General features: G+C 33.8%; 2 protein-coding genes across 5 annotated transcripts; both read right to left on the reverse strand.

Annotated features, from left to right (window-relative positions):
• Nucleotides 1–1,566: 1,566 nt before the first annotated feature.
• On the reverse strand, nt 1,567–9,177 carry LOC106150417 (uncharacterized). 4 transcript variants are annotated; one of them, XM_013523203.2, is made up of 4 exons: nt 8,406–9,177; nt 4,952–5,411; nt 3,900–4,067; nt 1,567–3,634 (listed from the first exon to the last, which is right to left on the reverse strand). In XM_013523203.2, the coding sequence occupies exons 2-4, from the start codon at nt 5,400–5,402 to the stop codon at nt 2,442–2,444; spliced, it is 1,812 nt and encodes a 603-aa protein (XP_013378657.2). In that variant the 5' UTR covers nt 5,403–5,411; nt 8,406–9,177; the 3' UTR covers nt 1,567–2,441. The 4 variants fall into 4 exon arrangements, with proteins under 4 accessions (XP_013378657.2, XP_013378658.2, XP_013378656.2 ...); XM_013523204.2 differs by having other exon boundaries at nt 8,288–9,177; XM_013523202.2 differs by lacking the exon at nt 8,406–9,177 and adding an exon at nt 6,761–7,183.
• Nucleotides 9,178–12,073: 2,896 nt separating this feature from the next.
• LOC106150396 (uncharacterized) lies at nt 12,074–21,350 on the reverse strand. The gene is made up of 12 exons (XM_013523156.2): nt 20,579–21,350; nt 20,136–20,259; nt 19,726–19,894; nt 19,399–19,552; nt 19,066–19,203; nt 18,503–18,706; nt 18,106–18,234; nt 17,827–17,937; nt 17,489–17,608; nt 17,104–17,188; nt 16,798–16,932; nt 12,074–16,084 (listed from the first exon to the last, which is right to left on the reverse strand). The coding sequence occupies exons 1-12, from the start codon at nt 20,669–20,671 to the stop codon at nt 16,023–16,025; spliced, it is 1,524 nt and encodes a 507-aa protein (XP_013378610.2). The 5' UTR covers nt 20,672–21,350; the 3' UTR covers nt 12,074–16,022.
• Between the last annotated feature and the right edge of the window lie 231 nt (nt 21,351–21,581).

The raw sequence follows: 21,581 nt of genomic DNA on the forward strand, positions 1-21,581 counted from the left end.
CGGTCAAAATTGGAGAATGAATCAACAAAGATAATTTGGAAGGCTGTCAGTAAATAGGTCTGGATCCGCCCCTGATATTTACAGTGTAATGTGGGTGTTCCAAGTCGTAGCGCTCACTGATGAATTCACGTACACAAGCTAAGCGAAAAATAACAACTGAATCATATTTTTATATCACAAAATGTCATGAATCTCATCTTCGCACATTTCTTACAACTATTTAATACTAATTTACACTTGTTTTAATTTTTAATCCTCAAGAATAAAACATAGGGCTCATTCAGAACAGAAGATCCGAGGATCAACTGTTCCACAGATCAAATATGGAAGACCCTACATGAAAGAAGAGCTGACTAATCTGCTGATGGTCTCCCCGCCCCCACTGGCATACCTACTGAAGCTGATAGGGGGTAATTAACTATCGTTTAGCAGTAACAGTAGGCGTGTCAGACATCTAAATAATCTTAATAAAGTAAATTTAAAGGAAAAATGTAGAAATGATAATCCAATATCAAATAAATAGCTTTTTCATAAGGGAGACAATGGGTGGTTGAGTGCACATTTTTAATTTTCTTATTTTTTCATGAAAATTTTCACCTGCAAACTAAAAAAAGTGCAAATGTATCCTATATTTTACATACTACAAGATCAAAGTCATATACTCAAATAAAATAAGATTTATGAAGTTTTGTGGAGGGGGAGTCAAATTTTCATGGGGGAGTCAGATTTTCATTATGAAAATCTGACTGGGGGAGTCAGATTTTCATGTTACACCGGTCCCTTGGTCGCTTTACCTCTACCTGGGTGAGTATACACTGTGTATGGAACATGCGGAAAAATCTAGCGCAGTCTATCAGGTATGTAATAATGATAGATTTAAACTGATATCTGCATATAAGGTGACCAAGGTGACCGATTACTCATAAATAATTTCTCCAGACTTGAATCTTTCACAGGCAGATTTCTATTCTATTCTATATACATTTCTAGACATTGTTTGAACAAAGCTCCACACAAATGTAAAACCCAACAATGCATCACATATCTTATATACACATGCTCCCACATGGAAGTAAAATTATCAAGGGACGGGCCGAACGAAGAGAGAGAGCAAAAGAGACATGGGTCTGGGCCTGCGAGGCCCCTGAAAGGTGGATGAGGGTTAAGCTGACTGCAATGTAGCGAAAATACCCTCGGAGATGGGTTGATCATGCTAGATCAATCTAGGTGTGGGGTCTAAAACAAAACATTGTATTCAACTTAAGCTAGAGACCAAGGGATCTCTTTCACGCCTCCCCACGCATCGTCAAATAATTAAATCTCGTCTAAATTCACCCGGTCAAGGGCCGACACGTGGGTAGGCATGTGAGAGGTGAAGAGACCATTACAGGATTAAGCAGTCTTCCTTCGCCATATTTAGGCTGTGGACCAGTTAGCACTTGGATCTTCTCATTGTGAATGGCCCCCAAGATATTTATTCAAAGCTATGAAAATAAGACTTCAATATTTTTGAAGTGAATAATGACTTGTACTGAGACCGGCAATTTTGATAAGAACTCTGAAATATACATATATAATTTTTTTATTCTTCTTTTGGGAGATAGATATCTCAAAACATCAATTTTTTTTCTACAAACCATTATGACATCAGTAGGATAAAGACATGCACAGTTAAATTTTAAATATCACATTCAGCATTCAGCTCCTTAGTTATGCCTGATAGCACAACAGTTAAACCGAGTCTTACGAACACACTCAGTCCATTAAATTCATTTTCAGAATTTCCTGCCAAAATTTGATGCAACATGAATCTACTTGGTACATACATGTATGTAAACAATGTTTAGTTACCTGTATGTCAGTCAAGATTTCTACAAGCTATATAAATATTTTCAAAATTATAATCTAATTTTACACATTTTCCAGTGATCACAATTATAGAGAAAATTGCACTTTATTTCAATTTTTGATTATGTGCTTTGGCAGCTCTTGTAACTGATAAAGGGTTAATCAAACTTCTTATATACAAGTGCACAGCTAAAAGACAATATCAAATGTTACATGAAAATTCATAAATATATCTTAGATAATATAATAACATCCATGTCATCACTATCTATCCTTTCTTCAAATTGCTTATTAATTCAAATGTGAAAGAAAATTACAACAAATATCACAGTGACTAAAAATACAGTAATGCAATTTTTTTAAATCACACAATCAAGTTGCTCACTTACAATTGGATTCTACTGGGGATAGATTCAGGATATTTTTTAATGGACATTCAATTTTATGATTTTGAGTTTAGTAGAAAATCGTGAAAACAATAAGAAATTGAAGAGAGAAAATTTGTCATGAACATTTTCATTTTTATAAGTTTTTTTTTCTACTTTTCATACTATTTTATGGCAAAAGTAGAAAAAAAAAGATTTTTTTTACAATTATTTTTGGTGACCTCTCATAATATGGGTATAGAATGCATACTTGTTCCCACACTCTTGCCCACACACATTACACATGAAGGGTGCAGTGTGGCTGTGACACCCCATGTGAATAGAATGGATAACAGAGTCATTAAACCTTATGCCGCAATAATCACAAGAGAAAGAATCTCTCTCATGTATAAAGGAAGAAGTGTTAGAGTTGGGCTCAAGAAGACTGCACTGTACCCCAGTTGTTTTCATTAGTTTACTATGGGGCAAGCTGGAACTTGTTGAGGCGTCTTGAAAGTAACAGCGCCTCCAAACTTCAGGCTGGACTACAGTTGGGCGGAGCGGCCCCTTTGATGTCAACCGATAAGATTTCTGCGGCGTTGCTGACATGCTACCATTTGTCCATGGCTGGTACAATGTAGGCATACTATTAGGTTTATTGCTCACACTAGTGCTACTCACAAAATTTGCTTGGGTAGTTGCTTTTGTCATTTCTTTTCCTCTGGAAGTACATATGGCTTGATTAAATGACTGTGCTGATGCTGCTGCAGATGTTTTTGTCAAGACTGATAAGATGGCAGGACTGTATGGCTGGATCTGGCTTTGTTGGCCTCTCTTGATGCCCTGGGCAATAGATTGCAGGCAAGCTGAAGCAAAACCACTCTCTTTGGGATATTCTAAAACGTGATCTTTTCTTTTTTCAAAGGTGTCCTTTTGACTGACTGAACCTCCATTCTTGTCACACATTATGACATCAGAACTTGAGAGAGCCAATGATGACACGGACCTGGTTTCCTCAGTCATGTTATCTCTCTGAGTTGTATGACTCCACTCATTTGGTACGCTACTGGGCCTCTTTGGGTTCAGAAGTCTGCCCGCAAGAGCATCTAGCAGAATAGGAGAGGATGAACTTCTTACCCCTGAATCAGGGGAGACTGGTGCTTCTGTGAGATCATCTTTGGGTGGCAGAAGTACCGATGTTAAATTTTTACTGATTTTCTTCAGATCTATATCTCTTGGCACAGGGACACGATGCACACTCATGAGATGTTCCCTGAATTTGGTACTGATGAGGGAGGAGAAGGGACACTTGCTGCACTGCAATACACTGATTTGGTTGCAGTTGTGTGCCCGAAGATGGAGTCTCAGCTTACCTCGCTCATTGGCAATGAAATCACATTTACTGCACTGGAACATTTTACCTACAATGATAATAAAAATGGCAATGATAATAAAAGTGGCTTTAATGATGAAATGCAATTAGGTATAATTTTAGAGATGTTAAAAAAAGTAAGAGAAGAATAATATAAAGTCACTTTTTGATCTATGAAATATTTTGGTCAAACAACTTATTTAGAACTGATTTAAAACTGGTTTTGTTTTCTATAAATTCCTAAAGATTGGCCCTTATAAAAGGTAATTCTAAACTTTGTTTGATGTATTTTACTTTTCTTTAAACTCCTCTACCTGTTTTGTTTCTTCTGTGATAGTCTGAATGCAGCTGATAGTGGCCATAGTTGTTCGTTGCAAAAGAACATGACTGACACTGCCATTGCTGATTTTTATCACTTCCATTTTCATGAGAAGCATTTGATACCAGAGCTGCTACTTCTCGGCCATCTTCAGAATATCTGCCTAAAAACAATTTGGGTGAAGTATGACATCAGAAACATGATTTAGTTTTAGTTTCAGGAAATTTGTGTATAAGGTCTTTGGGCTAAATATCACAGGATAATTTCTCATGTGCAAAATCAGTGACCTGATTATCATGCTACATTGTGCTTATTTTCCCATGTCAATCATAAAAGAGAACAGGTCAAAGGGGAGAGGGGAGGAGGATCAAGACACAGACCACAATATGCCAGGTGGTCCAGCTGATATAAATGTACTCAAGTCCCCAGCAGCAATGTTCCTGTAGGGATTAAATGATATTATTATTTACATAGAATTATTCTAACTCTGACACCCATCTAAAATAGACTAATTCAAACACTGTGTATTTATACTATAAATAGTTGCCCAGGGTTAACAACCAACTTCACGGTTCTGGACAAGAAGCTTCAATCTCTTCAACACCAAATGACTCGGTCAATTTCAAAAGCTCAGGCAACATACTTGCAGCTGTTTATTCTATATTAGAAGGTTTTAACCTAGAGCTTTAAGAAAATCCAATGCATTCTTAGTTTGGTGCAGAAGTTTAAAATCATAGGCTTCTGCTTTGTTATCTAAATTATCAAGGTTATGATGAAGGAAGAAGTTATTAATTAAAAAAACAAACAAACACATTTTTAACTTGCAAAAATGTTTGTGCATACTTCTCTGCATGCATTTGCAAATGTGTAATAAGGAATCCAGATGAGAAATTTGTAATAAATCAATTTAGTATTTTTAGAAACAGACCATGCAGTAAAAGAAGCGAAATAAAAAGAACAATATTTCTAAGGATAAGATACTATCATGATGTCTAATCTTCTTTTTGTAAGTGCTCGTTCACATATTATGTGCTTCAAGTTACTTACCACTCAACAGGAGGGCAGCTACTGCAGAGTTGGCATATCTATTTTGCAAATCTGGAGGAACCAAACTGTCTTCAGCTTCTCCATTGTTATGCATATGACTGCTATCACCCTCACTATCACTTTCACATCTAGAATCTCTCTTTACTGTAACATGGCCAGTTATTATGCTTCTGGGCTCCTCATTCTTGTACTCTTCTTTTTCTTCCAATGAATGGTCATTGGCACATTTACTCTCCTCAAATGAGTCCTTTTCTGTTGAGTCACATAAGTTCTCAGAGTCATGATCACTACTCACTTCCATGTCCTTTTCATGTTCTTTCTGACTCAAATATTGGGAAACAATTTCCATTTTGTCTTCAGGTTCAGTCTTACAAATTACCATTGCAAGTGGCTTCTTGATAAGATCTGATAACTCTGTGTGCCTTTTTTCTTCTTTCTTTATGTCCATCATTTTGTAAGCCTGCAAAAAACACATTTTTGAAGTAATTATTTCAATAGATGATGCTTATGTTTATACATTCACAGAAATGTATACTTTTAACTTGCTGAAGTAAATGTTTTTCTTTCAGTTATTATACTTTTTTCTCAATAATTTATATAGAATAAAAAGTCACAATACTGTAAAAAATAACACAAAGTTATGAGAATTAGGCTTGCCTTAAATAAAAAACACTCACACACACACACATATACAGTACCTTACCTAACAGAGTCAATATTATCTCCAGTAAAACACTGTGTATCATGTAATTTATTATGATATTTTAAAAGGTAAATTTTATAATTAAACTATGTGCTATAAAATATGAAATGGACAATATTATTCATTATCTACTGCTTTAAATTACTCTCCCTTTCCTGAATAGTATAATGTAAGTGAGAGGTCACTGTGGTGAGAAAATCCCTATCCAGTATGTATCCTTCATCTAATCTTACTTGTATTAATGATTACTCTAAGCATTATCATATTCACTGCCAATCTCCTCCCCAGATTAACACCATAGAACACACCTCATCATAGCTATTAAAGATGTTTAATGCTGATGGAGGGCACATATTAATAGTAGCACCATCTAAAAGAACAGCAACTCAAAACATCATAAGGACCTAGTGTGTGCGTCACATGTAGCTTAGATAGGCCATAATACTCCCCATAGCAAACAGCAAAATGTGCAATTTCTTCACTGCAGCAGAGAAGTGAAGAAAATAGATCATAAATGATAGTTTTGGCATTTTATACACGCATGCTATAAAAATTATTTGCACAGATATATGTTATGGTATATGCATAATGGGTCCTTACTGTGAGTATTGAATGGTATTTTGATGTGTCACAATAATTTTATCCAATACATAGGCAAAATTCAAATTCAGCATTTCCTTGAAATTTCTCAACACCTGGCCTCTTTTTGAATGGGATCTAATTGCTGGTCTTTTTGATCAAACCAACCTCATAGGTAGTGTAACTTCCCAAGCCATCATTGTACATTGTCAAGTCTAGTCGTGTGAATTATGCATTTACGCAAAAACACTGCAAATTTGTTTGAAATTTAAATACCATGCAGTAGATGTTATACACAGTACAATGCACTGTATATGAAATTCTCATACGCTGTCCATAAACAAAAACACAAAATTCTTGTTATATACCAAGTACTTACTATATTCTAGTCCATATGTGGAAAAAGAGTCAGTCTGATTTATACAACTTGATTCAGCAAGAACATAAATTTTTCTCAGTTCATAAGTTTAAGTCTAACAAAGAGTCAAAAAATTGGCCCATCGGCTCAGTCCTGTACTATCACCTACCTACTCCTCCTCCCTGCAGCTGCCCGCTATCATAACCTGATCACTGGCAGCACCTGACCATAAGTGAGTTGTCCAAAATATCCAACTGACCTCAAGGTATAACCCTTGTCCCCATGACCCCTCATTAAAGTCCACTGACACATTAGCAAGCAGTGTGAGTCAAATGATTACCCAGGGCATTACCTAATACATGACCTGTGTGAACCTGCCACATGGGATTTTATGACTTTTGATATTTGACCTCAGTGGGGATAAAAGGGGAGGTTCCACACATAGACATACTATCTCATGAAAGAGAGAAAGGTCATATTCCGAACAATAAAATTCCAGTGAATTTAAATGGCATACTTAATGGCCAGCATGAAGATGAAATGAAAAATTATATGGCAAATTCAACTGGATGTGACCCAAAGGCCCTTGCACTTCACTAAAAATAACATTGTTTGACACCTTCAATGGGCAAAGCAAAATACATTAATTCTAAATCAAGTACAAGTCAATGGGCAAAGCAAAATACATTAATTCTAAATCAAGTACAAGACAAATGTACATTTAGATCATTTGCTATTTCAGGCAGTTTATTTATACAAATTACTTATAATGAACAAAATATATTCTGTCACAAAATTCTTATCCTGACACAAATAAACATAATCATTAAGATGATTATAATGGTAATTGCAACCATTATTACATTTCTAGACTTTTCAAAATAAAAACAAGAAACAAACCGATAATTACACATGCATGTATATTCAATAGCTAGGAATTCAACCTCTGTTCACAATGCCTCTGATACCATCTAAAATCAATACAATGAGATGTCAACCTTGTTTTTTTCACTGTGAGACATTTGTATCATCATATTACACTCGCTTGCCAACGCAGTCATAATGAACATCTATATTCCAGTCTATGTGGACACAACCATACTTTAAATCTTGTAAAAAAAAATGACATTAAATTTTTGTGTTAAGAATGAGAAATAGTTAAGATTTTTTCACTCTTATTCAGTTTAAGAAAATCATTAAGCAAGATGTAGATAATGTACCATACACAAATAATATACTGATTCATTTTATTTCTCTGACAAAATAAAGGATGCTTAGAAAAAAAAAACATTTCTGCCAAATCCCTGCACATCTTGCACACTGGTAATATGGTAACCTTTCCTAAAATGCACAACAATTTTATCCCCAAAACTAATTCCATAATTTACAGATGCTTTGTATTTAATACTTTCTACTTTTACTTTTCACAGTGTTCCTGTTTCATTAAACGAAAAATTTACAGTATGATATATATAAAACATAAAAAAAACAACTTAAGTGGTATTTCTTTTCATAAAAATATGTATCCTCTTTAACAAAAAAATATGTATCCTCTTTAACAAAAGTAACTTAACTACGTTTTGACAGAAAACAACATATGTCTTTAATCTATCTTAACCCAGAGATATAGTTGACAAATAAAAATATCAGTAGAGTCTTATTTAAATGTTATATATATATATATACTGTACATTACCTCACTGAAGTTCCTTGAAACTCTACGTGGAACTGTCTTGAAGCTCAACCATGCCAACTAAATTAAACCGTCAGTATGTGCACAATTAAATATTGGTCACAAGTTAAAATTAATTTACCTGTTATTTTAGCTCGCAACACACCTGTGGCTGCTTCTATAGAGTCGCAATATTGAATGTCCACAGCTAGTAGAGCAGACTATACCATTTCTTTCAGAGGGGGGATAGATAAATATACAGTGCGATAAAGTATTTCTTTACTCTTTCAGCCTTTCAGTGACTCCACACTTAAACCAGCACAAACATGTTTATTTTAGATATGGCTTGGATTTTGCCCCGGTACTTTAAACCCAAGTTCCATAGACTAAAACAATGAACCCCTGCTGCATGACATCACCCCCTAGCGCCCATGTCAAAGTCTGCCTAGTTAAACAGCTAATTATGTCAATTTCTGTACCTAGGCCTTTTTAGTGGCCAGACATGCCTAAGTTCACCAGCTGGTCATGAGGTGAAGTCAAGGGCACACAGAAGAGTTCACCAGGCCATGCTATTGAATGTATGGGGAAAACAAGAGGTCATTGCTTGGTCAACTCTTAATGATGGGAGAGGCAAATAAATAAAATGATGTAATAAACACATTACTTACAGCCTCTATTAAATGGATGAATTGATCAAAAATTGTGTGGGGGTGGAATGATGAGATATCATTAGTGATACAAATGCGCATGTCAAGCAGATTGAGAAATGCAAATTAATTAACACCTCACATTGTCAAGCAAAGTTGATCATTTTGGATTAGACTAAAACTTGTCATGCCATGCAAAATAATTAGGTGAGATTTGTGTATAAAATATTTTCAAATAAAAAATACTGATTGAGGAAATGTATTCCATGTGAGTGAACCTAACATCTAGCGTAAAACTAAAAAAAAAAAAAAAAGGAAGGAGACTAAGAGTTCATCTGATGGTCATATTTACAAATCAGACATAATCACACATACCAAGCAGTTGCTGAGTCATTTTTTCTGCAAATAGTTTTTCACATAAAATTTTCACTAGATTTTACAACATGAAAAATAGCAGATCAATTTTCTTCAAAAAAAAAAAAGGATAATGTATGTTGGAATTTACACAGTAACCCAGACATTTCTTCAACCTTATAGGAATACAATATTGACAAAAGAAGAAAACAAACTGTGGAAGAGAAGCTAAACATGGGATCAAACTCCAGTGCTTTTTTTATGTGGCTGGCAGGAATGATTGATTATTTTGGTCTCACTCAAGTTGAGAGTAACTGTTTCGTGAAATTTATTCAACCTCTAAGCAAGTAGCATAAGGTCAGGTTATTTCCTGGCAATTGTTTTCAGAAAATTAGAGTGCACCTATTGTTTGGCTGGGAGAATGGGGAAAATATGGAAATTCAAGGTGACATCTGCACAAAGAATACCTGCAAAACATAGCGTATAAACTACTTAGTAAAGGTTCAAACATTTCCTGGTGTGCAGTCCAATAAATGGACAAGAAAAAGAAGGGAAAAGACATAAAGAAAAAAAAAAATACACACAAGTTTTTTTTTAACAACATAGGTTCCCTATCAACTACTAAACCATTTAACTTTGCCATATTTAAGTGGTTAATAACTGATATTCTGGTTATCAGGTTAACACTTTATTTAACCAGAAAAGTGCAAAGTGTCATTTCTTTAGACAACTTGTCACAAAATTAAAAGTGGATAAAAGAGATAGAAACGATAATTTAATAATAATAATAATAATAATAATAATAATAATAATGCTTTTAAGATTAAGTTGTTTTGTAATTGATTATTATTAAAATAAAGATTCAGTTCCTTCATTTTTGGATTTTTGGACTCAATAAGTCAATGGTTTGAAAATTTTATCTGGTTAATAATTTGAGCAAAATATCAAAGTATGACATAAATTTCAGCGGAGCTTACTGAAAAATAGCTGCAGTGATTTTTGTCAGGGAAAGTGGAGGTCTACAATTTTTTTTATATCTACAGGGTAATGAACAAATAAATATCCAATACAAGATGAAGGATGTAGTCAGAGGATGAAAAATGATGCCAGAATCTAGAATCAAACAACCATCATCCCTGCACTTCCTTCAGACCATTTTCCTGTGTAATCTGGGGAAATTCCAGATGAGGCTGCCTGAAACCTACATCAGTAATGGCCATTTTGATTAATGTCTTATAGCTGATTTTCTACCAATTCTTTAATTTTATCTTCGAAACTTGTGACCCTTTATGAATTGAAATCAGACTAAATGTTTTACATAGGTATTATTATTATAATTACTATTTTCTTCTTTTAAAATAGCACAACTGCAAAAGTGGTGTTTACTGAATTCAATGGTTTTCTTTAAAACCTTACTGGGGGGGGGGGGGGGGGGGGAGTTTATGAAAAGAATATTGTATTTTACATCAGTCAAAACACATGCATGAAATAAAAAAGAAAAGGAAATTTAAAGGTAAAATTTTAAAACCAGGAATTATGAAAGTAGCTAAAGTCTGTGTTTACCGCTGGAACTTACGGTCAGGTCACATATACTGTAAGGCTGCTGGGGCAGCTGAGGTGAGAGGGAAGCAGGTCAATATGAGGCCACGTAGGAATCGAACAAATAAGGTCAAAGTGATTTTTTCTGTTCTAAAGGTCATTACCGATAACTTAATGTGAAAACATTCGCAGAGAGCTGTTAGAATAATTCATCATTTCCCTGACGACAATCCTTGTCCTGAATTTGACCTCGGTTTCTTTATAAACTAAAAATGATATATTCATAGCACCAATGCACAACGTTAAAAAAGTAATATGTACCTAAAACAAAACATTTAAAAAAGAATTGTACATTTTGCAAGTCTATAGAGAATAAAATTGCCTACACAAAAAATAATTCTTCAACCAAAGGAACCAAGGTAATTCATTGCTAGATTTATCAAAATAAGAAGAAACGAAATACCTCTTTATTATGTTTTAATCAGTTATACTAAGTATTCATTCATGAAATTTCAGCCCCAAACTATCAGAAATAAGTGCCAAATTTCAAAGAATAAAATTTGATATAAAAGGATGTAACTTGACAACATTTCACTTGGTATGTTGTCTGACTGATATATGATTTATGAGAAAACAATGTCGAAAGCGACCCAAGGGGAAACCTCAGATGGTAACGATATGATCGAAATACTCTGATTTCATTCTGCTATGGATTTCTGTGACCTGACTTATCTGGTCAAATTCTGCAATGCTTATCATAATTTACAGCTCATCTATAAAATGGAGATTTTGTTTATTAGAAGACAAGGCTATAAATACCTTTTGTTAAAAATAAGTATATTTGGCTTTTTATCCAAGGCCATGTTCCTAAACTTATAACATCTATGAATGGAGCAACTTTATAATTATACTTAAAAAAGAAATATCCATAATGAAGATGAATTAAGCTCAAAGGATTTTGATATTTGCCTTTGATATAAGTTGGACATAGATTTAAAACATTTGTGGTAAGCAACTTATTTGTTTTGTTTTTTTCAATTGCTAAATTTGGTTTGAGCTGAAATGGATATTAAAACCCAATATAATTTTTCATTTTTTTAGAATAATGGCAAGTTTTTTTTTTTTAGTTTCTGGGTATCAATGCCATGTCAAAACGTTGAAGAAAGATGAAGGATTCATTATATTTTGTTGACAAGCCAAATTAAACGAGACTGAAAAAAAACTTTTAAAAAAATAGGCACGCAGCAAAAAAAAAAACTCAAAAATGCTATTTCTGAAACTGAGCTGTATTCAAGTCTTATGGATGGCCACAGCAACTTGAAAGAGATAATTTAGCTTATCTGGTGAACAGGGTTTATCTCAGCAAAACTCCTGTTAATAATGACAATGTAAGAAACCTTTCAAAATAAGGTAATCAGATTTATGTTTTTAGATGATCTGAAAAAAAAATGGGGTTAGCTTTACATGCCTAGCAGGCAACATCAAAAAAACAAACTCTGGTAATGGTTTTATATTCACACATATAAAAGAAGTGTTTATAATTTTTTAATGGTTAATTTGCTTTTTTTTCCAACACTTTATTGTAGCATACTACATACAGACAAAGTAATAATGGGCATTCAATTTCATCAAAGTACAATTCTTAGAAAAGTTAAATAAGCTTATTCTGAGAATTTGGAATTAAGTTTCTTACTCATCCTTAATACACCCTTTCACTAATAAGGCCAAAAAGAACAAGGCAGCAAAGCTGTCAAATGTACAGACAAAAAGCAGGAAATAACTATGCACAAAATAGGCTACTGTCAATTCTGATGCAAAAGTACATTATGTTAAACTGTAAATTCAACATCAAATTTTAATTATGCTCAACAGGTAATACCAATGAAAGTAAAATGTGTAACAAGCATAAGGCTTCAGGCCCATGAGAGTTCAAGTTCACACTTTGAAAATGTATAACTTCCAGAAAAAGAAGCCAATTAGACTGCTTTTCCAACTCAGGCTGCATGTCGATTTTCGAACTTGACCTCCATTTTAGTAAGATCGATTACTCCTGAGAGTTTCATGACAACAGGCCTATCGGTTTTCCTTGAAATGTGTTTACAGTGTTGCATATATGTTGAAAAGTGAAAGAAAAAAGCATAACTTCTACAATAATGGCCTGATCATCCTGATTTTCGAACTTGACCTGCGTTTTATGAACATTCATCAGCTCTTTAAATATAAAGCCCAAAAGTAAAACTGCCTTCCACTTATCGTGTTTACAATGAAAGTGCAAGGTGCTGGCAACGGTGATGACGGCGACGACAGAGGCAGGTGATGGCAATATGTACAGACACATCTGTACATATTTACTGTACTGTTTGAGAACAGTAAGTGACATGGTTTTTCTTAAATGGTCATCATGGGAGCAGTGCCCAAAATAGGTTTTTTTCAAATTTTGATGCAATATTACATAATGTTTAACAGCATGATGACCATCAATTTTTAATAATAAAATATTAGTATCATGGATATTCAGAAAATGTGACTAGCAAAGGTCTTCAGGCCCATGGAACTTCAAAGTCACAACTTGAAAATGCCAAAATGTAAACAAGACAGCACTGTTCTGAAATGTTTTTTTTTTTTCCATTTTTAACAATTTTTAACATAAAACAAAATTAACAGTTTACTGTCATTTTTATATTATCAACTAAGAAAATTGATGAGATGGGAAAAATATCAACAGAGCAGTGTTAAATGTCCAATTTCTTCCATTCTGAGATTCTGAACATAGTGAATGATTGAATCTGACAAACTGCAATGATATGAGTTTATTTCCATTTTTGAAACTTTATTACACAATACACGATAACAAGTTTACCATCATTTTTACAAAATCAACTAACAATGTTGTAAAGATGCAGGAAATGTCAAACAAACACTTTTACGTATCTTATTAGTTTAATAATGAGACTGTTAACATGCCTAAGAATTGAATCTGAGGAAATGTGAAAAATATGCTGAAAAGTGAAAAAACAGCATAACTTCTACAATAATGGCCCGATCATGCTGATTTTCGAACTTGACCTGCATTTTATGAATATTCATCAGCTCTGTAAATATAAAGCCAAAAAGTAAAACTGCCCTCCACTTATCGTGTTTACAAGGAAAGTGCACGGCGCCAGCATCGGCATCGCCATCGGCGACGACAGACGCAGGTGATGGCAATATGTACAGACACATCTGTGTCTGTACATAAAAAAGGAAAATATATATCTTTCTAGTTGCCAAGAGCTTGAAACCTTGCCAACTTTTTTTTTTTTTTTTTTTGGTTTTTGGTTTTTGGTCAGCATTTGGACAGTGTGTGTGTGTGTGTGTGTGTGTGTGTGTGTGTGTGTGTGTGTGTGTGTGGGAGGGGGGGGGGGATCTTTTGGGCAAAGTTGGCAAGATGGTGTCAGAACCAGCAGTGCAGCACAGGAATTAAAAAACCTTTATGTTGACTGTATTTTTTGCACTCAAGTAATAAAGTAAAATTCAGGAATTTCACCATGACACATGTGCCCTTGGTGGCCCACTACCCCTGTAGTGTTTATGCATGTTAGTAGAAGGTAGTTGACAGTTTCATTGGACACCAGGCCATATGATATAAATATAACTAAATGAACAATTTTTATCATCCACTTGTGTTAATATATAGTACATGCACACATTTGAAGTATACAGCTACATGTATTGATCTCTGTAGTTAACAGTACGCATATAACAGCCCCCTTAATTGTCAGTGAGTAATCATTACTATTAACTTAATACCCATCTCTCATCCACCTTCATCCTCAAAAAAATTTTTTTCCACAAATTTTAACTGAGCAAAAGTTGAAATAATTAACTACTTCGCATAGCATTCAAGGCATGTTACATGAATTGTGGGGATCTAGACTGAGTGTTTATTAGAAAAAAAGGAAACATAAAACATGCACTGTCACTTACACCACCTTTAAATTTTTTTCTGACAAGACAATAATTTTTTGCCGTATAAGAATGTTGTTGTGTTTTTACTTCTATTTCCATTTTTTACACCATGACAACATATATACTAACAAATTTTTATTTTTTACACCATGACAACATATATAATTAACACATTTTTTACACCATGACAACAAACTAACATTTTCTACACTGAAATAGCTGGCCTTCACACATTTTGTGGCAGCATATATCTTCACTAAAACAGCACAAGCTTAATTTCTACATCAAGTCAACATGTTAACAGGTTTTCTAGAATATGATGGTAAAATGACGTTCAAGAATGACAGCACATATACAGTGACAATTTTATGCCAGGACACTTTTTTAAGTTCCATATATGAAGTCAATCTTTGCCACTTAACCTGACCAAATGCCACCATAAACTTTCAAATAGCATAATTTAAAGGTACATGCCATGAGATTTACCCATCAAAATAGGCTTTCCTGGAAAAGAGACAATTTTTTGTACTTGCTAATCATTTGTCTATCCCTCTCTGCATTTGAATTCAGCCTTTGATAAAAAATTATAAAATAAAGTATAATTTAAGCTTAAAATGACCGGCCAGTTATTATAACAGCAACCATATTTCTATAAGCTCCAATGGAAACATCAACATCCGGTATGCTCCAGAAAAAATATTTCAGTGGTTAAATCAATTTAAGGTATACATAAGGTTTTATAAGAAGCTGCAGATGGCAAAAGTAAGCATTTTGGAGATTTTCAAACCCAGGTTTCAACCAAAATTTTGAAGAAGGTAAGGTTTTAAAGCTTTTGGAAATTTATCCTTTAGCAAGTGGACTTTATTTGAGTCCTTTAAGAAACTAGTAGTAGTATGTGATTTATATATATGTTACAGGGAATCAAATTGCTACAAATGTAAGTTTAACTAGAATGTTGTCTACAATATGACATTTGAGATTTTTATGCCAGAATGAATGTTGTCTACAATATGACATTTGATATTTTTATGCCAGGGCTGCATTCTGGCATGTTTTCTACAAGAGAACTGTTTACTGACATTTTCTTCATAAATACAGTTTACAGACAAATTTTCAACACCAAGACAAATTGCAATTATGTTTTCTACACCAAGACAGTTTACTGACATGTTTTCTACTCTAGGACAGTTTACAGACATGTTTTCTACACCATGATCGTTTACAGTCTAGTTCTATGGTCCCATTGGCTGTGCTGCCTGTGTCAGCTCAGGTCACTCCAGAGATAGCAGGTGGAGAAGCAAAATGCATACAAATACCAGTTTCCAGGTCACACCTTCATAAGGAAAGATTAAGTAGATTACGATGAATACTTTTTTAGTATATATGATTGTAGTGAATGGATTTGGAATGTCTTTTACTTCTTTGTGTGTAAAATCAGTTAAATTAAACATCCACCATGCATGCAGAATTTCCGCTGGGTATTAGAATGAAATGAATGCATAATTTTCAACAGGGCCTTATTCTTCTATTGATATGTACTTCTAATGACCATCAATTTCAATCAAACAATTTTATAAGGCAGAGATATTATCAGTTTGATTAAATAACTTGGATTTGTTGTCCCTTTTCACCTGATTATGCACACCTATTATATGTTGACTTGCCACAATATGTTGCTATGACTTCTTCAAATCTAAAATCTCTCTATCAATTGTCAAAATGAGTTCATCGTATACCTTATCAAATTAATATAGCATTGATTAAAATCTGACTTAGTTCATGGTGCCGATCTGCACCAATAATATAATCTTTACAGTTTAATTTGATTGTTCAATTATAAAAGAGCTAAGGGCTGTGTTGCATATCTGTTTGTGCAGTCCCTGACATCAAAATGGTTTTTCAAAGAATATAAAATCAGTACTCCATCATTTCATGAAAAGACCATTTGTATAGTCTAAAAAGTATTCAGCACTATTCCATCATTAAAAAAAAAAATAGGTCTTGATTGAAAAACGATTGAAATTTATATTTTTACATTACATATACCTGAGGACCTCTCTGCTTTTGAAGTTGGTGTCTGAACTGCAAGGAATACTTTGGGAAGTCCTCCCGTAAGTTTTAGTTTTAAAGTTCCGTTGTCCACAGTTACAGTGTCTGTTTCATCAAAAAAGTTTTTGTAGACTGTAAAAAAGGAAAATATTTCCAAAATTACTAGATTTCATGATAAAACAAATAGAATGACAAACTTTTCATTAAGTCACCTTTAAGTTAATAAAACAATTAAAAATTATTTTTGAAAAGTCCATTATGAGAAAAACTTAAGTTAAATATCCAAATATACAAGTAACTTACCTGTTTCAGCTTTCAGCACTGGTACTTGCACATTCCACTCCAGAGTACCTGAGGTATTGCCTCTGTTGGTTAAAACAACTAGAAACTAGAAATGAAAAGAATTAAATTGAAAATATGTGGTTTATAAAATATGTGATTTAAATATTGATAAATTGGCATAATTTTTCATAAATTCTCTTTCAGTAATATTATTTGCAAGTTAAAAATGCATTTTGTATATATATTAAAATGACTGATACATCAGACTTCTTTTATCAAATTTTGTAAGTTAGTTATAATTGCATCCCAAATTTCTTTTGTTATTTTGAATAATTTGTAATTAACATTACTAATTGTATATTTCTAGAATCTTTAAAAATAATGAACATACATACTACATTTTTACCTGATTTTCCTTTCCCCTTGTGAAAACAAAAAAGTCATCATTTGCTGCCATCTCTCTCTGTCCACCAGAGACAAAATGTGATAGGTGAGACAGGCGCAATTTGGTCAATCCAGCAATAAACTGTTTCAAAGAAAAAAATGTATGATTATACAATATCAATTACCAATGAATAAAAATGAGGGCATAGTGAGTTCATTTCACATATATTTGGTTATTTTCTGATACTTTGGGCTTCATCTTATTCACAGGATTTTCTTTCATCATAGAACAAGGGTATTTTTTACTGAAACTACTGAACTTGGTATATTGAATTTGGAATATTAAATTAAAGTACTAACCTTGTATATATCTGACTGAGTACTGTAATATGGCCACAGTGACTCCCGGTCATTTGGGTCATGCCCTCCACTGAAGCCTTGTTCAGTGCCATAATAAATTATAGGTATTCCCTATAAAAACATTGATAGATTTACAATGCATTAAGTGTCATTTTTTTCTGCATTTCATAAATTCCTTGTTAAAATTTAGAATTCAAATAATATTCAATTTAATTCATATTTAATTGTTGGGACAATGTACTTATGAATTCATACTTTTTAAAAGAAATTTAGCCATACCTCACCGAGAATGACATAAGTCAGAGCATTTTTAAGTACGGTGTAATCACTTGTCCAGTTAAGAAATCGTCTCTGGTCATGATTATCAAGGAAAAGACCATGACGGGACAGCTCCTTGAAATATCTGCGCTAAAAAAGAAAACAAATTGACTGATGAGTGGCTGCTAGAAGTATAATTTAACATTTTAAAAGACTCTTCAAAGATTAAGGACAGTATACATGTTTTGTGATACAAATTTTCTGACATTTCAAGGACATCTTAAAAATTAAGGAAACATTTTTTCATTAAAAAAATTCTGTAACTAATCTGTAACAAAACTGTGGAAGTAATTCAATAAGCACTTAACAATTTCCCTTATACTTCAAATTCAATCACACACATCTCAATGAGACACACCTGTTCTTGTATCTTTTTTGTGAGGTTCCTGATACTTTTATTTTCATTGAATACATCTCTCAGGGCATTATACATAGGAAAGTTGAGTAAACCATCTACAGAGTCCTGATAGCCTGCCACATACTGTGGGTCTGAACCAGTTGCTTCACCAATGCAGTATGCTCCTGCACGGGCCTGAAACTCACTCCAGAACCATTTTGGTACCTTGAGAATGAGATATTAAAATATAAAAACCTTTATTTCCTGCAATACGACTTTTTGCTTGGTATTTATAAATACAATTACTATTTACACAAGTTTGGAAAATTTTCCTCGCCATACTTAAGCTTGCAACCAATTTGATTGTAGGCCTTCATCTGATTTCTCCATCGACTCAAGTTAGCCACAAGCTAACATATATGGCTAGGAAAAACTTCCCAGCTTGTGCCAAATAGTAATTACTTGTAATAGGAACTTTTCTCTCACACATCTGTCAATTCATATGAGATCCTTTCAATTTAGTCAAATTTAACATACAGTGACCAACAGATTATATGATTACTAGTAAAAATCAATACACCTACCAATTTTAGGGTATCAATTCTGTATCCATCTATGTCATAGTCGATGGTCAAATTTCCAATCCAGTCAAGTAATAATCTTTTTACAATGTCATTCTCTTGGGATAAGTCAGGGAGATGGGCCAACCGGCAGAATTCAACCTATTGAAGGGACAGAATAATCTTCCAAGTAGTGGGTACATACATAAATGAGATGTTTGGCATTGCAAGTACAAAAGAAAAAAACAATGGAATTTGTATTTTAAATCATTCTTAACATTTTTCTTTTGCAGTAATCTTTTACAATAATATGACTATACTTAACCTACCCTTTATACTACATATTGTGCTCCTTACCTCTGTTTGGTTATTCCAGTCCATAATTTCACAATACTGGTGGTAGTACTCAGGTTTGTCAAAAGGTACAAATCCAGTGAAGTTATTCAGTTTTGTTGGTGTGCAAGGATTATTCCAGAAACAGCCATCATTGTACCCCATGTGGTTGGGAACCCTAAAATAAATAATATAATGTCAATATTCCCCATGCATCACTGACTTTTCCAAAGAGAAACATCAGTAACAAAACATATATACACCATCATCACTACATGGGCCAAGTTTCCATGGGTTAGATTTATGTATGAAAGAATGTTACTTCTGTTGCGGACTGTTTCAAGTACTTACACATCCACCATAACCCAAATATCTTTGTCATGACAAGCCTTGATCAAATCCTTCAGGTCCTGCTTGGTGCCAAATTCTGGGTTAATTTCATAAATATTCTTTGCCCAGTAACCATGGAAACCTCCTGGTGTGTTCAGCACTATGGGTGATATCCATATAGCATTGGCACCTACAAGTAAAATTTAAAATTTGCATTTCTTTGCCCAAGACCTAAATTTTCATGCAGAGAAATATGGTTCCCTAACATATACAGTATCTTGCAGTCTACAGTTTTAACAAAGTACCAGTATGTGTACCTCGTACAGAGATGCTGATCTGTTTTATCATACTTAAATATACATGTTAAAATGTTCTAGCACACCCAAAATGAATACTGTCTTTGTAACATGACTGTATAATACAATATATACCAAGGCCCTTGATGTAGTCCAGCCTCTGCTGTATTCCTTTGAATTTTCCTCCACAGTAACTACGCAACGCTGTGCAAGGAGTGCTGGGAGTGGGTCCATGAGGAGAAAAACGGTCTGTTAGGATCTGGGAATAAAACAGCAGATCGAAATAGGACTTGGTCTACACATTCACATTTCAAGTACCTTAGAAAATGTCTTCCAGTATACAGGTACCTTGGTTTGTCCGATTTGTCCAAGTGTTAAAAAACAAATATTCTTTGTTTTCAGCTTTGATTTCACACTTTTTTGAAAATATGTAACTTTCAAATTGATGTGAAAACATGAAAAACTATCACCGATTGTGCAATGGCAATCCCTATTAATCTTACTGCCTTCTCTTTTTTAGTGCAAAAATGTTTTAATCAAAGCAGTATCTCTATCAATCAATGTGTATAACAATTTACCTGATAGATGATCCGCCCCTTCCATTCCTCTACAGTTTTACCACACAACACAGCTGGCAGGAGAAGTAACATCAACTTCAAGGAGAACACCATGTCTACCACTGTGTCAGTCAGGCAGCTGGACTTTCAACCACCTTTGATTGCAGATTTCAACACCCAACTGGGTCACAAATTCCATTGTAGCTTATTGTCAGGTACATCAGGTACTACCTTTAGATTAGATTGCTGACATAGGGCTTTAACAATGAGCAAAACAAATTGTTATCAAGTCTTGATGAGCCACGTTTTAAACATTCATTAAATTAACTTTGTGGAAGTGTCAACATCCTTGAATATCGTTTTTCTTAGTTTTTGCTTTGTAAACTATCAAAAGATTTACTGTTTTCATATGGATGCTTCAGTTTGTGCAAGTAATAGAAGTAGGTCATGCTCAAACTTTAATTTTTCTGAGAAGCACATCCTTGTCCAAACAAACAAGTAACCATTTTTCTGAATAGATACAATTTTATCAGAGTATTTACACACATACTAGGAAATTATCAGTGGGTGATAACCAAAAGGGGCAGGGCTCTAAAATCAGTTCCAAATTAGACATAACAGGTGCCTTGTGAAACGATGATAAACCCTTGGAGAACTGGATGCGTTTGATATTACAGGTGCCAGGGAAATCAATTTATCAATATTTTATAAGTTACAAACCCAAGGCAATATGGATCCATAAACCTTCAAGACACAACACTTATTTGCTCTATGCCATTTAGTACATCATGGCAGTCTGTAGCAATATCCCCAACACAATTTTGATATTTCAAGTGCTGGTTCCTCAGCCTGGCCCTCTTCCAACCTCAGGACAAAATAAAGCACAAAACATTTTTCTTTGCTCAGTACTGTCACAAATTTGGTGTATTAGCTTTTGGTTGAAAGAAATAAATCACAAAATAATTGGCAAACTCCCAAATTTACCATTCAACTTTTTCATTAGAAAGTAAACAATATTATGATC

The sequence above is a fragment of the Lingula anatina genome, chromosome 1 (assembly GCF_051362555.1).
Source record: "Lingula anatina isolate TDL-2025a chromosome 1, LinAna3.0, whole genome shotgun sequence".
Lineage (NCBI taxonomy): Eukaryota > Metazoa > Brachiopoda > Lingulata > Lingulida > Lingulidae > Lingula > Lingula anatina.

Bases quoted from the DNA above. Each gene is read 5' to 3' on its own strand.
- LOC106150417 (XM_013523203.2), bottom strand. From the start codon at position 5,402: ATGATGGACATAAAGAAAGAAGAAAAAAGGCACACAGAGTTATCAGAT. The intron at 4,068-4,951 runs GTAAGTAACTTG...AATTGTTTTTAG, and splicing joins AGCTGCCCTCCTGTTGAGTG to GCAGATATTCTGAAGATGGC. The intron at 3,635-3,899 runs GTAGAGGAGTTT...TTATCATTGTAG, and splicing joins TCACAGAAGAAACAAAACAG to GTAAAATGTTCCAGTGCAGT.
- LOC106150396 (XM_013523156.2), bottom strand. From the start codon at position 20,671: ATGGTGTTCTCCTTGAAGTTGATGTTACTTCTCCTGCCAGCTGTGTTG. The intron at 18,707-19,065 runs GTAGGTGTATTG...CTCATTCTCAAG, and splicing joins GAATTGATACCCTAAAATTG to GTACCAAAATGGTTCTGGAG. The intron at 17,938-18,105 runs GTATGGCTAAAT...ATGTTTTTATAG, and splicing joins CTTATGTCATTCTCGGTGAG to GGAATACCTATAATTTATTA.